Source organism: Zosterops lateralis (genome assembly GCF_965231275.1).
Source record: "Zosterops lateralis genome assembly, chromosome: 7".
NCBI lineage: Eukaryota > Metazoa > Chordata > Aves > Passeriformes > Zosteropidae > Zosterops > Zosterops lateralis.
The window spans coordinates 5,629,086-5,644,810 of NC_139767.1; the positions used below are offsets into that span (position 1 = coordinate 5,629,086).

The 15,725-nt window shown below is 42.1% G+C and overlaps 1 protein-coding gene across 1 annotated transcript in view; it reads left to right on the plus strand.

Moving 5' to 3' along the window:
- ADARB1 (adenosine deaminase RNA specific B1) overlaps positions 1 to 15,525 on the plus strand; it is a 65,472-nt gene extending 49,947 nt beyond the window's left edge. Inside the window, exons 9-11 of the mRNA XM_083864780.1 lie at positions 3,331 to 3,512; positions 8,723 to 8,901; positions 9,639 to 15,525. Of these exons, the coding sequence (XP_083720906.1) occupies positions 3,331 to 3,512; positions 8,723 to 8,901; positions 9,639 to 9,815 (538 nt within the window). The 3' untranslated portion in view covers positions 9,816 to 15,525. The remainder of the gene's footprint in view (positions 1 to 3,330; positions 3,513 to 8,722; positions 8,902 to 9,638) is intronic.
- The last annotated feature ends 200 nt before the right edge of the window (positions 15,526 to 15,725 follow it).

The window sequence follows — 15,725 nt, forward strand, 5'->3', positions numbered from 1 at the left end:
GACAAGTATCTCAAGTGTTTCCAGTGAGAAGGCTTATGTTGGAAGAGTTTCCCAGCCTGCTTCCCTGGGTGTTCTTTCCCATCTGCAACTCTCTGCTTTACCTGTCTTACTTTAAGCATTTCTGTATCTGTTGATGTGATGCAGCGTTCCTGTGTTCTGCTCATGCTTGTTTTTTAGCACCTAGATGTGGTTTTGTAGGCTAAATTCCAGTCACTTCACTTACCTAACTCTTTTCTTATATTATCTTTAATGTGAAGGAAAAATTCCATTGTTTAATTGCTCCACTGGAAAGACAATACTGACTTGAAGTTTTTTCTGTAGTGCATTTTGCATTTTCTGCACTGCACTGAAGCTTTGTAGTGAAATACAGCATTTGTCCCCTTAATTTCAAAAGTAATTGTGCTTTCAGTAAAGGTTAATGCTATATTGGTAGCAGTTGTCGGTGTGAGTTCTGACAATCTGTGCTTGTAAATTGGAGAACAAGCTAGTTTTACCACTTCTGGAGGTGATGCTTGTGCCCTTTTGAAATCTGATGTGTGGTGGTGGTTCCATCTCAGTTTATATTCATACAAGTTGTTTGAGCATACATGCTCAAGTGAGGTATTACTGTTTGACAGAAGTACAGCATGAGAAAGGAACAAGGAGAAAGTCTCCATGCAGTTCTTTCTTTCACTGTGCCACGATCTGCAGAACACGACCATAAATCTGATAGGGAGAGGCTGAGGGGTCTGGGGGGGTTCAGCCTGAAGGAAAGGAGGCTCAGGGGTGACCTCCTTGCTCTCCACAGCTCCCTGGATGGGAGGGCAGAGTGAGCTGAGGGTTGGTCTCTTCTCCCAGGTGTCAAGGGACAGGACTAGAGGAAATGGCCTCGAGCTGTGCCAGGTGAAGTTCAGGTTGGATATTGGGGAAAAATTTTGGCCAGGCACTGGAACAGGCTGCCCAGGGAAGTGGTGGAGTTGTCCCTGGAAGTGCCCAAAAGGTGTGTGGATGTGGCACCTGGGAACAGTGGTAAGCAGGTTTAGTGGTTGGACTCGGTAATTTTAGAGGGCTTTTCCAGCCTTAGTGATGATGTGATTCTTTTGGGTTTCATGTTTTTCTCTGCACTATAACCAGTTTCTGATAGAGGAATACATTTCTGTAGAGAAGTATATGTTCTTTTATTATAACAGTGAACTCCAAAGCTAGTACCACCACCCTGCCTAATGAATATGAAGAGTTTTGGTTGTATGAGTGGTTTCTGCAGTCCCTGTCCTTGCACAGGCTCTGAGCCCAGCACCAGTGTGTGCTGCAGGGGCAAAGGGGATTCAACACAACCCAGCAAAACAAGGCCTGTGCCCAGTAATACCAGTTCATGCAGTCCTCCTTGCAGAGATTTGCTCAGCTGTCCTCACTCCTCCTCCTCCTCTTCTAATCAGAAGTTCACAAGACAAATGTCAGCTTTCATTTTCTGCGCCAGAGAAGGTCACCAAGTGTGGGAGGAAGCAGCAAAACATGAGCTCTGGAAGTACTGAAGTCAGAAGTAAGGAAAAGGGTCTGGCAGAGGGTTTATTTAGGAAGTAGGGGCTTGCCAGAGGAGAGCTTTGGCCTATTTTAAACTGTCTGTCATCACTTAAGCACTGATCATGTAATGTAAAACGTGATGTGCCTTGTCTACAAACCTCAGTTTGCAGTGCTCAGTCTTAAATTCTTTCCAGATGTTTCTTCCATAGTATTACCTGTGACTGTAGCAGTCAGAAAGGCATATTTGTCCTGGAAGCAACAATTTTCACTTGGTAGCTGTACTTTAGGTTGCTGATTGTGTTTTCAGTCTTATTAAAAATACACCTTTATTCCATGTAAAATACACCTCATATTAGCAGAGTAGTTTTACTCACGTATTAGGGCTGGCTTTTTTAATGACAGGTGAGTAAATTAATGCATATTGCCTCCATTTTCGTCATCAGTAAAGATATGCAAAAAAATAGTTTTATTGGATTATAATCTTTGTTTTACCATTTTTATATATACAAAACCAAACATGTTGCAAATCCTGAAGTCAGCCTGTGTAGTTCAGTTTTTGCAGTAGTACAACAGTTGTAGTGTGGAGTTTCTGGCCTGAAAGGATGCTGATGTGTAGCCCTGCCATCCCAGCACAAGCTGCAGGAAACACTGTGAGCAGCATCTGAATTCCCTGTTCTCCTAGGAGAACCTTGCAACCTGGTCTAGCATGGGCTTTTTAAAACCATTCTGTGGGAGCATGAGAGGTTCCGATGTGCTCCTCTGTTCTATCCAAGCACCAAAGGAAACTTTTCCTGCTGCTTGTGTCTGGCTGTTGCACTTGGACTCCAGCTCCAGGTTGGACAGGGCTTGGAGCAACCTGGGATACTGGAAGGTGTCCCTGCCCATTGCAGGATTTGGAACTAGATTATATTTAAGGTCCCTTCCAAGCCAAACCATTCTGGGATTCCAAGACTGAAATATGCTGTTTTCATTGTGTCTCAGTAGTCTTCAGACCAAGGCAGTGAAAATACTCTGCAGGAGATGTTGAGGTTTTCAAAAGTATTTTGTGTGACAGTTACAGAGATGTTGAGAGCCAAAACTTTATCAAATGAACACAATTTAAAAAAATAACCAAAATCAGGGTTTTGCTCCTAGGCATTCTATATCCATGCCTCTAGATCTGATCCACTCCAGTGTAAATCACAGTTCTCAGACAGGGATTTATGTTTGGAATCTGTGAAACAGCTAAAGGGAGCAAAGACTGTATGTATTCTTTGTATGTTTTCAGTTTTCAAATTCAGTTTTGTCCCTGCCCATGGATATTGCAAGCCAATGCACATGCCCTTCCTGTCAGCAGGATGTGGGCAGTTGGCCTAGGGTTTGAAGGCCAGGCCTTTCCTTGTGGTGGTGAGGTTAGGGAGGTCTTGCAGACAATCCTTCTTGTGCTCTGGGAAGGATGCTCCTCTCCCTGCCAGGTGTCTTCTGCAGGTATCAGCTGCTGTTTCTGGTGGAGAATCTCACAGTTTGGCTTTCTCACATTGAATGATCCTGTCCATCTCTAGCATTAGACGGCTGGAAAATGCATCCCCAGACATGTTAGCAGGGGTACAGGTTCCAGAGTCTGCTCCTGTTTTAGGTCATTTTACTCAGGGTTACACTGAGTATCCCCATAGCTGATCTCTGAAATTCTGGCTTATGCTACCATGGTCATGTCCTGGTCAGGAGGAAGAAGGGTTGAAAGTCTGCTCCGTTGTGATTAACTGCTGTTATGTCTGGCAGATGTTACTTGTTCCATTAAAAAGAAAGTGTTTTTTTGTTTTTTGTTTTGTTTTGTTTTTCCCTCCCTCTTAGGTGGAACGTATTGGGTATTCAAGGAGCCTTACTTAGCCTCTTTGTGGAGCCAATTTACTTCTCTAGCATCATCTTGGGGAGTTTATATCATGGGGATCATCTATCCAGAGCCGTATACCAGAGGATAGCAGAGATAGAAGATCTACCACCTCTTTATACACTCAACAGACCTTTACTTAGTGGCAAGTATCTAATGGAGAAGGCCGTGCCGGTAACTAAGTCTGTTCCAGTAGCTTTGTGATTTTGTAGTTCTCAAACCCTTGCAATCTGTGTGTTGTGAGTAAACTGCTTGCTGCTTACAATAGAGAGATTGTGGTGGAAACATAACATAGATACCCAGTCAGAAATACCATAGCAAGGACCTGTAATAGTTGGAAGGAACTGGGGGATGAACATTTTGGTTGAGTTTTCACTCCATTCCTGTGTGGAACATGCCCTAGGAAGATGTGAGGAGAGTTGAAGGCTTAGGGAAACCTCCTCCCACCTGTGGAACTCACTGTCACTTCTCTTGCATTGCAGATTTTTGTTGAGTGGTCCCTTCATCTATCAGTATGCCAAGACAGACACACTTGGCTCACAATTTCTAGGTCAATAATCAACTCAAAATGTGCAGAGATAACACCTCACCTGTCTTAAATTCTAAAATAGCTTGTTACAGTAATACTCTGAAAGCTTTAAAACTGAAATCTCATCCTCCCTCTCACTGTGTGTATTGCTTTGTTCTGTAGAGCTTAGCTTTATGTGTTTATTTTCTAGGGGGAAAAAAAAAGGCAGCTCGTAATTTTAAAGCATGTTTAAAGATTGACATGATTTTTTAAAAAAAGATTTAGAGGGAGTGGGGAAAAGACCATTGTGAGCAAAGAGTATTTCTTTAGATAAGAAAGGTAATATGATTCCCTGAACTAGGGTGTATAAAAATGTTAAATAACATATTTGTCCTTATATTAGCAAGTAAGTAACAGTTGCAATACTCTGTACCAAATATCTAATAGTTTTATGGGCATAGTAGCTAATGTATGGATTCTTTCTGCCTGATTTAGGGGAATTTTTAACAGTCCTTCAAGACAGCAGGTTGTTGGCAGGGTGAGAAACGTTTTTGTTATCCTTTTCACAGCATGTACCAGTACCTTGTCTTCTTGAAAATCATCTTTCTGCAATGGTGCTATCATCTATTTCCCATGAAACAGAACCATCTGTTTAAACAGTTGAGCCAGGACTTGCTGTGCAGCAGAGAGAGTTTGGAAATGTTCTCAGCTGTTGAGTTTCCACAAAAATACACATCTCAAAAATGTACAGAAAAGTTCTTTAGGAGGTTGGGCAGAGAACTGTGCTGATGTATTTTCTTTGACTGCTTCAGTCTGGAAAGCTGATTTTCTGACCTCTGCTGTGAGATTCAGCTGGGGCATTCATGTAGCTGCTCATTTGCTTTTGGATTCACATAATTTTCAGTTTATACTTACCGAGAACAAGCACAGCAGAAATATGTCTCCAGTTTTGTGTTCTTTCTTGTACCACACACACACACCTCTGTGATTTATTTCCACCAGGGGAATGAACTAGAACAGAAATACCTGTCTTGCCCCACTGTCCTGCCCGTTTAGCTGAGAAAGTACTGTAAAAACAGGTTTTCTTCCTCTAATAAAGCAAATTTTATGTCTGCTGGGGCACCTGCATTAAGTCAGACTTATTTTGAGATACTATTTGTGCTGCTAAGAATTGTCTTTTCATCATCTTTCTTTCTTTATGAGGTAGTTCTTACTTACACCTTTTGCCAGCAGATTGAATCATAGAATCATTAAGGTTGTAAAAGACCCCCAAGACCATTGAATCCAGCCATTAGCCCAGCACTGCCCTGTCCACCACTAACACATCCCTATAGATTCAGTTCCAGTGGGGAACACTCACACCAGAGCAGGTGTTTTTCAGCTGAGGGATGCAGGAAATCTGTCTATTCATAGAAAACTCTCTCCTGTGCTGACTCTTGGAAGCCTTGGTTGCAGGATCCAGTGTTTCAGGGTGCCTTTAGCAGCCCAGCATTGAGGGCACTTGAGCTCTCCCTGAGAGGTGGCCACCCCACCTGAAGAGAGGACAGGTTTGAATCTTGTAAATTTCTAGAATAATCTGAAAAAAAATTGATTTCTCAATCAGATAGAGTGAGGGTGGTTGGATAAATCAGGCAATATTGAGTTGCCCATCTGCAGGGTGACCTGCACAGACTCTCTTTGAGGGGGAGCCACTGTGGGAGGTGGGCATGCAGGAATTCTCCTAGGCTGAAGCACAAGTCAGGTACTGTTATCTTTTAGAAATCCGTAACACATCTTTCATTTGTTCATTCCTGGTTCATTCCCGTTCATTCACGTTTTTTGAAATGGTTTCAACTTTTTGCCGTTCACACCCTCCTTACTCAAGGAGGACTGTGGAATGTGCAAAAGAACTTCCTTTCTGCTAATTTACTCAGTTTAGATGTTCCTCAGTGCTCTGTGAGATCCAGGCCATAAGCAGTGGTCATGACACTCAGTTTTCTATACCTCTGAGATGTTCCTTCCTACCTAAGTCCCATTTATTGAAATATCTTAGTCTATTTTGTTGTTCCTTGCACAGAGACCCTTTGACATGAGGATCATTTTGCAGACCTGTTTTTGTGCTGGTACCTCTCAGGGCAGTACCTGATACTCAGGGTAAAACAGCAATACTGTCTGTGTAGTGGCTTGTATTCTGTTCACTTCCTTAATCCTTCACTAATTATTCCTGGCATTCACTTTGATTACTCTTGGTGATTGACCTGACTTTTTGGTAGAATTAAATAGTAGAAACTAAAATCTCATTCCTGAAGGCTAATATCAAGCTCCAAGTCCAGCACTCCTTGTGCAAGATTGCTTTGGGTTTTTTCCTAATATGTGTTGCTTTATATTCATCTGTGAGGAATTTAATCTGCCTTTTTATTGTCTACACATCCAGTGTGTGAAGGTTTTTCATGCTACTTTTTGCTATTGCTCCTTTTATTGCTGTTTAAAAATAATTTAGTATCATCAATGATCCTGCCTCAGTTTCCCCCTCACACACATTCCAGGTCTGCCTTGAGCTGGAGGGTCTTCAGCTGTGTTCAGTCTTCCCAAAGAGATCATCTTTATCCAAGTGTTAATGAATTTGTTTTTAAGGTAGACAAAAATAAATCCTTCAGCAGAACTTCCGGTGATTTTTTTATTTGGCTGTTCCCTTGGTACCTTATCCTCCTGTTCACGTTGGTGTTTTTCAGCTTTCTATGTTCTTTTTAATGAAGCTTTTTTTAGCTCTCTTCTCAAAGAACTGTCAAACTTTGTTACTTATATAAGCACTGGCAAAGAGAGTTGTGACCTTTTGCTTTTATTTATTTTATCCCTTTGTAATAATATTCAACAATAAGTTCTGAGCAATGTTCTTTAAATAGCTTTACTTCTATTAGTTTTCAAAGAAGAGTAAAATATTTGACTTTCTATTCTAAATTTCTTTTGTGTTTCTAATCTCATGCTACATTCATGTCTAGATTTTGAGGGGAAGATATGACTCACCTAAAATTTTATCAAATGCTTTGATTTTGAGATGACCTTTTTTCCCTGTCCATGCTACTTGTGATCCCCTTTGACATCTCTCCAGGGTTCTTGCAGACAAATAAGCAGCTGAATGGGTTGTTATTTATTAAATCTATTTGAAATTCTAAATCTGTGTTGGTTTTGGTGGTTTTTTGGTTTTTTTGGGTTTTTTTAAAATTAATTAATCAAAACCCAAGGAATGGAATAATATAATTGCAATGGAAGTGTAGTGCCTACTGGACTGGATTTGCTTTTAGGACTGGTTGTGATCACAAGTGTTTTGGAGTATTTGATGACCTCTGTCTGATCCCTGTACTTGTTTAATAGTGTATGGAATAAAAGAAAAGGTAATAGTATAGATGTCATTAAATTAAAGGAAAAAAAAGACAAAAAATTGTTATGTGGCATCCATTTCTTAGCACTTTTGCCTCAGTACTTTTGGTAAAACCAACTTTTGTTCCAATTCTCAAATTTTTCAGTTTATATTTTAAGAAAATAGGGAATAGTAGGTTGTTTTCTGTTATTATTCTGTTAATTATTTCTTTTCAGTCATAGTGACAAGATTGATCTAAACCAAGGGTAAAAATACAAAAGCTGCAGTAGTTTATATTTCAAAAGGTTTCTTTGTTTATTAAATGAGGAATTGATGATAGGAAGCAAACTGAGTTTTGCTGAGTCGTTGTGACCTTGTAGGTCTTGCACACTCAGTGCTGGGCCCAGGGGAGCCAGTCCTGCTTCCAGGTGCCCAGCTTTATTAGGTTGCTGATATTTCCAGGTATCAGCCAGAAAGCATCCTGCTGTGTTGCTTACGTCCAATTTCCACAAATTCTTCAGATTTTATTGAGTGTAGGACCTGACCTAACAGTGGAGTAGTCTTGAAATAGGTCCTTCTGTGAGAGCTGCCTTAAAGTAAAAGTAGGATTTTTAGTTACTAGACAGAACAAATTGCCCTGGTGCTTTGCTCTCTCCTGAAGAGGTGACTGAGACAGGTTAAATGGAGTTTTGCCACCCTTGGAATATCTGAGGAGTCACAGGTGCATGGCAGCAGCTGCTGTGACCTTCATTGTGCATGGTCCATCTTTGAGCTCCAGGATGGTGTGGGGAATAAATCCTGCCCTGGGCAGGCAGCCAGACTTGATTTGTGCCTGACTTGGATTGTGGTGGCTTTGCTTCCCCTTCCCTGGAGATAAGAGTCATATTTGGAAGGTGTCACATCATTTAACACCTGAGCAAAGTGATTGCAGTCCTGTTGGGAGTCCTGTGGTTCCCCATCTCTGGGTGTGTAAAGTGGGGAGTCAGCTAGAACACAATGGATTTATGCTGGAACACCCAAATGTCTGCCAGTTCTGGCTTTGTGGAGGGTGCTGAGGGTAGGGCTCCCTTTCAATAGACTCAAAGGATGGTTTGTGTTGGAAGGGACTGTACAGCCCATCTCATTCCACCCCCTGCCCATGGGCAGGGACACCTCCCACTATGCCAGGTTGCTCCAAGCCCTGTCCAGCCTGGCCTTGAACACTTTCAGGGTTCATAGATGTTCATGAACCCCATGAACTCCTGCCACAGAGCTCTTTCTCTCTCTCTCTCTCATTGATCCTCTCTGCCAAGGAGGCTGCTTTCCCCAGCAGTGCGCTCTTGCCCTGCTGGGAAGGACAGAACTAGAGAACCCTTTAGCCAGAATGAGAGTGAGATGTTCATGGTGTTACTTCCATGAGAAATCTGCAGGAGAATGCCCTCAAAATAAAAGATCTGTTTACTCCCTAACAAAAAAACATATGTCAAGCATCTGTATTTATAATCATCATTAAACGCCACTTTTCTTTCAGGTATCAGCAATGCTGAAGCCCGTCAGCCAGGAAAAGCCCCCAACTTCAGTGTGAACTGGACAGTGGGAGACTCTGGTCTGGAAGTCATTAACGCCACGACGGGCAAGGACGAGATGGGCCGTGCCTCTCGCCTCTGCAAGCACGCCTTCTACAGCCGCTGGATGCGCATCCATGCCAAGGTACGGCTGCCACAGGGCCCAGTGTGACACTTCCTGAGCCTTAGTGAAGTACCTGGGTGTGCTTTCTGTACTCACAAGCCTCTTTCTCAGCCTGTTGTAAGCTGAGCTTCATGTTAGAGCCACAGGATCATTAAGGCTGGAAAAGACCCTTAAGATCATCAAGTCCAACCATTGGTGCAGCACCACAACCATGTTCACATTAAACTGTGTCCTCTAGCACCACAACCACACATTTTTTTAAAGATTTCAAGGGATGGTGACCCCACTATATCCTTGGGTTCCAATGCTTTACAACCCTTTCAGTGAAATTTTTTTTCCTAATATCTAATCTAAACCTCCCCTGGTGCAACTTGAGGCCAGGTAGCTGCTGCTCCATGCAGTAATGGAGAAGAACAATGTGTTTGTTAACTTATTCTTTAGTGTGATGATGTCTGGTCCAAAATGCATGTTCCTTGGTTTATAGCTGAATAAGCAAAGGATGCTGTCTCCTTTGAGCTTGCCTTTGCATTTTAATTTATTTGGAAGGATAAGCCCATTTTCGCTGCTGAGGTTTCATTCTTTACTCTCAGAAGGAAAGCTTCCAGGAAGTATGTCTGTGGCTTTTTGGCCTCAACATTTTGTTTGATAGATCCTTACTTGTTTTAATATTAGCTGTTTAAGTAACTCAGTGCCTCTGGTACTGTTTCGCTTAATAGGATCTTGTCTCTCTCTCCTTCTCTTGTCTCTCCACCCCACAGCTTTCCTCCAGCTTGCGCTCAAAGATCCTCAAGCCCAACCTGTACCACGACACTAAGCAAGGAGCCACTGAGTATCAAACTGCTAAAGAGTGTTTGTTTAAAGCATTCCTGAAGGCAGGACTTGGAGCCTGGGTGGAGAAGCCCATAGAACAGGATCAGTTTTCTCTCACAGTCTAATTCACAAACTGCACATCACTTTGGAAAGGGAGTTCTGAAGATTCCTGGTGTCCAGCATTGCTTTCTGGCATCTCCACAGCCGTCAAAACATCTTTCTGCTCTTTGGAGTTGGGTTTCTTTGGGTTTTGTTTTTTTTTTTTTTTTTTTTTTTTTTTTTTTTTTTTTTGGAACTTCACAGTAGCTGTTTCTGTTTTGCCTATTAAGTATTGAAACTCAATGATGATCCAACACATAATTGTATATTTTGTTATAGGAAAGTAATTTCTGGTGTATTTCTAGAAATACTTTTACTGTAGAAAACTTGCAGTAAGGCTGTCCTTACTGTATAAAATGACTCATTTTTTCTGGGTTAAAATAATTTCTTTTTTAATTCAATGTCATCAAGTGCATGAAGAAATTAATAGTTTCTCTAGGTTTTACACCACACTTTTAGGAAGTAGCTTAATTTTTAAAAAAGAAAATAGGTAACAAAGCTGATTCCTCTGTTAACTTGTTTTTCAACTGCAGATATTTTTAGTACATAGACCACAGAGCCAGAATGGAGTCTGGACAGCTAGTTTTTTCCCAATTCCTTGCTCTTTAAAACCAGCTGCTGAAAATTTCATGTCTTTGATGTATGTATTTATTAGTCTGTGAGCCAGTTTTTAACATGCAGCTTTTTATTCTGTTTTTAAAAATACATTTACCTCCCATTTATACCCATTGTGAAGTCTTCATTTTTTTACCATCGTAAACTGGAAACAGCAAAATAATTATTTGTAAGTTAAGAAGTTTAGTCTTTAACACGCAGAAGCCTGTTTAGAAGTAGATGATTTGTGTATCCCAGGAACTCATCCCAATACAATCTTAACTGTAACAGCAATGTAACAGCTTTAAAAAAATCTGCTCATTTTAAGGGCACCAAGCCTGAGTTGCCAAAACCAGTCACTTGTTGGGTATTAATTGCTCTCCTCTGGAAACTCTTACAGCAGAGAAAACAATTCTTAAAACTTAATTCCTGTGAGTTATATCTGCTTTCAGCCAAATTGTTGTGTCTGAGTTTCCCTTGCCTTTGGGCTTTATGTGTGTGATGGACATCATGAAGTGAATTAGGTAAGTTGCTCTCAAATGTGTGTCCATCTGTTCATCTGACAATTCCTTTCAAAAGTGTTTTTCCTGAAGGTGTGGACACTTCTACTTTATGTAGAAATGTAAGATGGAAGAGAGAGATTGAGGTTTGATTAACTGCTGTGTAGAAGGAGCACCTCAGCCCCTGCACCTCTGGGGTCAGCAAGTCCTTGGGATGTTGAAGGCTTTGATGTAAACCCACTTCTGGCCAGTCATCAATGCTAAGGCATTTCTGCTTGAGTAGGAACCTGTTCTCAGCTTCAGAACCTGATCAGACCTGAAAATCACTTGTGCATTTATTGAAGTCTCTGGGTTCATGTCTTGGGTGGAAGGCGCTGAGCTGCAAACAGTACATTTGGGTGGTGCTGTGGATAATAGCAAGCATTCCTCTGGGAAGGCAAGAGAGTCTATGACCCAGGGGGCCCCTCAGGGAACTGATGCTTCTAGAGGTTCCTGCTTTTTCCAGGTACCAGGGGAAGAAGCTGCAATAGAAGTTAATTCACCTTCATGGTGGCTTCAGTCACCCTGTCAGCTTCTCATTAAAGCTGAGAGTGCTCCCGTGGCCTCTGCAGGGTCTTGGAGTCATCATCCAGCTGAGGTGTAGACTGACTTCTTCCAGAGCAAAAAGGAATCCAGTTGTACGTGGTCAGATTTTGCAAGCACTGGGACCTTTGGGATGGACCTTGTCTTGGTCAGAAGTGCTGTTTGGGGCTGTAGCTGAGTGTGTGAAGATGTTTCTGCAGAGTTAAGGAAAAGGTGGTCGTGCTGTGTGTGTTCCCTTGGAGTCATTACTGCTCTCAGGTGAAATACACATTTTTTAGGGACTCCTTCAAAAGTTGATGTCTCTCTGATTTTTTTTTTTTTTTTTTTTTTTTTTTTTTTTTTTTTTTTTTTTTTTGAGGATTAGGAAAGTAGTAGCTCAAACTATTTTTTTTATGAAGTCAAAAATATGAACAAAATATTTCTATAGTGCTAAAGACATAGTTTTTTAGCTGTTGAAATGAACTATTAAATTAAACTGTAACAGAAGTACATTCCATGCCAAAATCTTTTGACAAAGGAGTGGTGTCAGGTTATTTATGAGGAAGAGTTCTCTTGTTGGTAATTCTGGGATTTTAAAAAAAGGTTTTCCAGGGTTGTGTGCAATCCATATCTGTCTTCCGGGGCTCAGTAAAAATACTGCTTGGCTTCCTTCAATCCCTTGTTCCTTTTTGTGCAGTTCACACGTGGAAGGAAGTAGGGAGAGTTCCCTGGGAATCACTGTCACTGAGCAAGGAGAGATAGCAATGTGTGTAATCTCAAGTGACTGCAAAAGATGAGGCAACTCAGCCTCTGGCAGTTGCCAAATTTTGTAGGAGACCAGCTTTTGGAGGCTGAGGGCTCTGGAAAGCCTGGACTGGGTAGGTGGGAGTTGTACTGCTGCTCTGGGAGCTGCTTCCATACTTTTATTCTTTTTTTTTTTTCCCTTATATTTGATTGAATATTTATATAATTATTTTGATTGAGTATTTGTCTCAGGATCTTCAAAAGGACTTAGAGCAACAACTTTAATGTTGATGAATACTTCAAATTGAATTTAAGGTGTTTTTTTTTCTCCAGATGGCAGTCTGGTTTGTAGTAAAGTTTTGTAGGTTAGGTAAATAGAAAATTTTAAATATAGATGTTTTAAAAATTTATATATATATATATATATGTTCTGCAGGATTGTTTTAAGAAAATTTGGGCCTAAAGGTTAACACTTGAAATCTTGCTTATGGTTGTACTCAGGACCTGGTAATAACTGTAGATAGTTCTTACTGATTGTGTGAGTGTTATTGTGTAGGAGCTTGTTGGCAGTGGGGATGCCCAGCCTGGCTCTCCCCCTGGAACAGCTGGTGATGGGAGCAGTGACTCTGCTGTCTTAGGGATTTGCAGCAGGGGGGTTTCTGTACAGCTGGCAATTCTCATTTTCTCCTTGTCTTGGAGGAATCTTTCCATGGCTGGTTACTGCACAGGAAGCTACAGGGTAGAAGGTTTTTGTGTGGGATTCCTCTAAATCTAAAGGAACTAGCAGGTGAAAGGCTCAGGGTCACAGAGCTGGTGTTGCATTTCATCAGTCCAGGTCTGGTGACAGGCTGGGAGGGCTGGGGCTGTTCACCAAAAGAGAAGGCTCTGGGGAGAACCTTAGAGCCCCTTCCAGTGCCTAGAGGGGCTCCAGGAGAGCTGGAGAGTGCCTGGAGTGACAGGACAAGAGACGTGGCCACAAACTAATGGAGGTTAGATTCTGATTGGGTTTTGGGAAGAGTATTTTCCCTGTGAGGGTGGGGAGACCCTGGCACAGGGTGCCCAGAGGAGCTGTGGCTGCCCCATCCCTGGAAGTGTTCAAGGCCAGGTTGGATGGGGCTTGGAGCAACCTGGGATAGTCAAAGATGTCCCTATCCATGGCAGGGGGCTGGAACTGGATGAGTTTTGAGACCCTTCCAACCCAAACCATTCCATGATTTTGTGATGCCCAAGAGTGCATGTAGCCAAGGGAAACCCCAGAACTCACTGTGCTCCCAGTGCAAATGTGCACAAGTGAAAGTTGTTGGTTCAGAGTGTTTGGGAGCATAGGGCAGAGCCTGTGTCATGAAGCAGTGCTGCTTTTGGAAACAAAGCTGTGGTTTTAAAAAAGTTGCCAGCCAGGAATTGAGAATGTGTTCTAAGAACTGCCTAATCATGGCCATCACATAATTGAGATTTTGATTTTTTTAAATTATCACTGGTTTTCAAAATAGTTTTGTTTCCATTCCTTTAATTAATGTTTGGAAGGCTCATGCTTGCAGAGAAGCTGCACTTTGAATTCTTTCCAATTTCATCATCATCAACTGTCCACTGTGAAAATTATCCCAAAGTTCACTGAGAAGGAAGGAGAGTTGCAATTCAGGTATAGAGTCAGAACAAAAATGTCTCATGCTATTTAAAACCTAAAACCCCACAGAAATAAAATGTATAAAATTATACCTGTTCTGTCTCAGAATCACTGCGTGGTTTTTGTTGGGTTTCTTTATCCATTTATGTATTTATTTTTTAATACCAAGTGTTTTCACTTGAGCTTAAATGTTTCCACCTTCACTTTGTGTGCTCCTGTTGGGAGAGGAGGTGATGTTTAGAGCTAGCAGAGGCACAGAGGTTTTGATAAGAAGACAAGGGGTGATTTTAGAAGGGATGCTGAAATTCATGCCACAAGACTGGAAGGGGGAAGTTTCCTGGGCTTGGTCCCTGTCCTGCTGGTGGCTCAGTGGGATGGATGTGCTACAGCTCGTGCTGAGTCAGCACCTGATGGGAGCAGGAGGAGGAGAGAGAAATGGAAATGGCTGGTTTCTAATGCAGAAATGATGGCATGGGATGCGGATTTTGTTGGAGAGGCACAAGGAGCATGGACCAAAGGAATTGCCCACCTGGCAGCAGGTGTTCTCAGCCACTGCTTTTCCCAGAAATGTCACAGCTCAGGTCAGATGTACCAGCTGTGTGTTTACATCTGAGGCTTTTGAGGTTTACTGGGCTTGCTGCTCTTCCTTCATGCAAACAGCTAGAGTATATGCAGCAATTTTGGGTTTTTTCCCCATGGGAGTAAGTTGTGTGGGTCTCTGGACAGGGAGGCTTGGTGTCTGGAGCTGCAGGATGGGGAAAGTTCGTCCCTAGGCAGGTGAACACACCTGTGGGGATGAACTCTGGCAGTTTTCCCTCAGTGCATCATGTGCTCAAGCCCATATGGTGCTTCCAATAAAACTGCTTCTTCCATGGGTTCAGTCTAGTTGGGAATGATGCAAACCAGTCATCAGGGGGGCTGCAGGAGCTGAGCTGGGCTGGAATCTTGGACCTGGAAGGGCTGAGGGGACCAGGGAGGGCACTTGTTTCTTGTTGGATCATGTCAATGTTCTGTGTTTTTCAGCCAAAGGCCTGTCCCAGTACCTGTCAATGAATGGGCAGTGAATTGCACCAAAAGCATTTGTGTTTGCAGGAATTAGTTTTGTTTTGTTTTCTTCAGTCATTCCAGGAAAGAGGAATTGAGAGCCGTGTTTGCAGCAGATGGAACAGTTTAAGTAATATCTGTTCTCTGGAGGGGAATGTCCACAGTTGGTGTCACTGCCGTGTTTTTATGTTTTTGATATCTTTGTCACTATCATACCAATATTGTTTTTGTTGCAGTTTGGCTGAGACATCCTCAACAAGTTTAAATCCAATGTGTGTGTGTGTGAATATGTATTTATACATACGTATGTACAATATTGCTGTATATTATCTGCATTAAGCAGTTCTTCCTCCCCATTCTCCCTGTGTGATAGTGCAAATACATCAGCTTTACCCACCTGGTGTAAGGTTATTAAAGAACACTCTCAGACACTGCCCTTGACACTTTGTCCATTCATAACCCCAGATTTGAAGAGGAGACCTGGTTATACCTCTGGTTTGTTGCTTTCCTTCCTGCATTCTTGTCCTTCTCCCGGTGTCACTGCTGAAGCACAACCCCTCGGTCGATTATTTTAAGCAATGACTGTTTTGCACACTACCTTGCTTTGTTTAAGTAATGCTTGTACAGAGATTTCAAAATATAAAAGAGCTATATAATTGCTAAGTTTCATCATTATTTTTTTTTTTATATCAGTGTTGCTAGTGACAGCAAAACAACAAGTGAAATGTCACGAAATACATGTCCTTAAGGTGTGGTGGTTTTGGTTATGTCCTGAAGAGCTGGTAAGGGCATGGGAAAGGCGGGGGGGGGGGCAGGTGGCAGGTCTGTGACTCCAGTGTAGACACATGGCCTGTGTCAGGGTCTGAGAA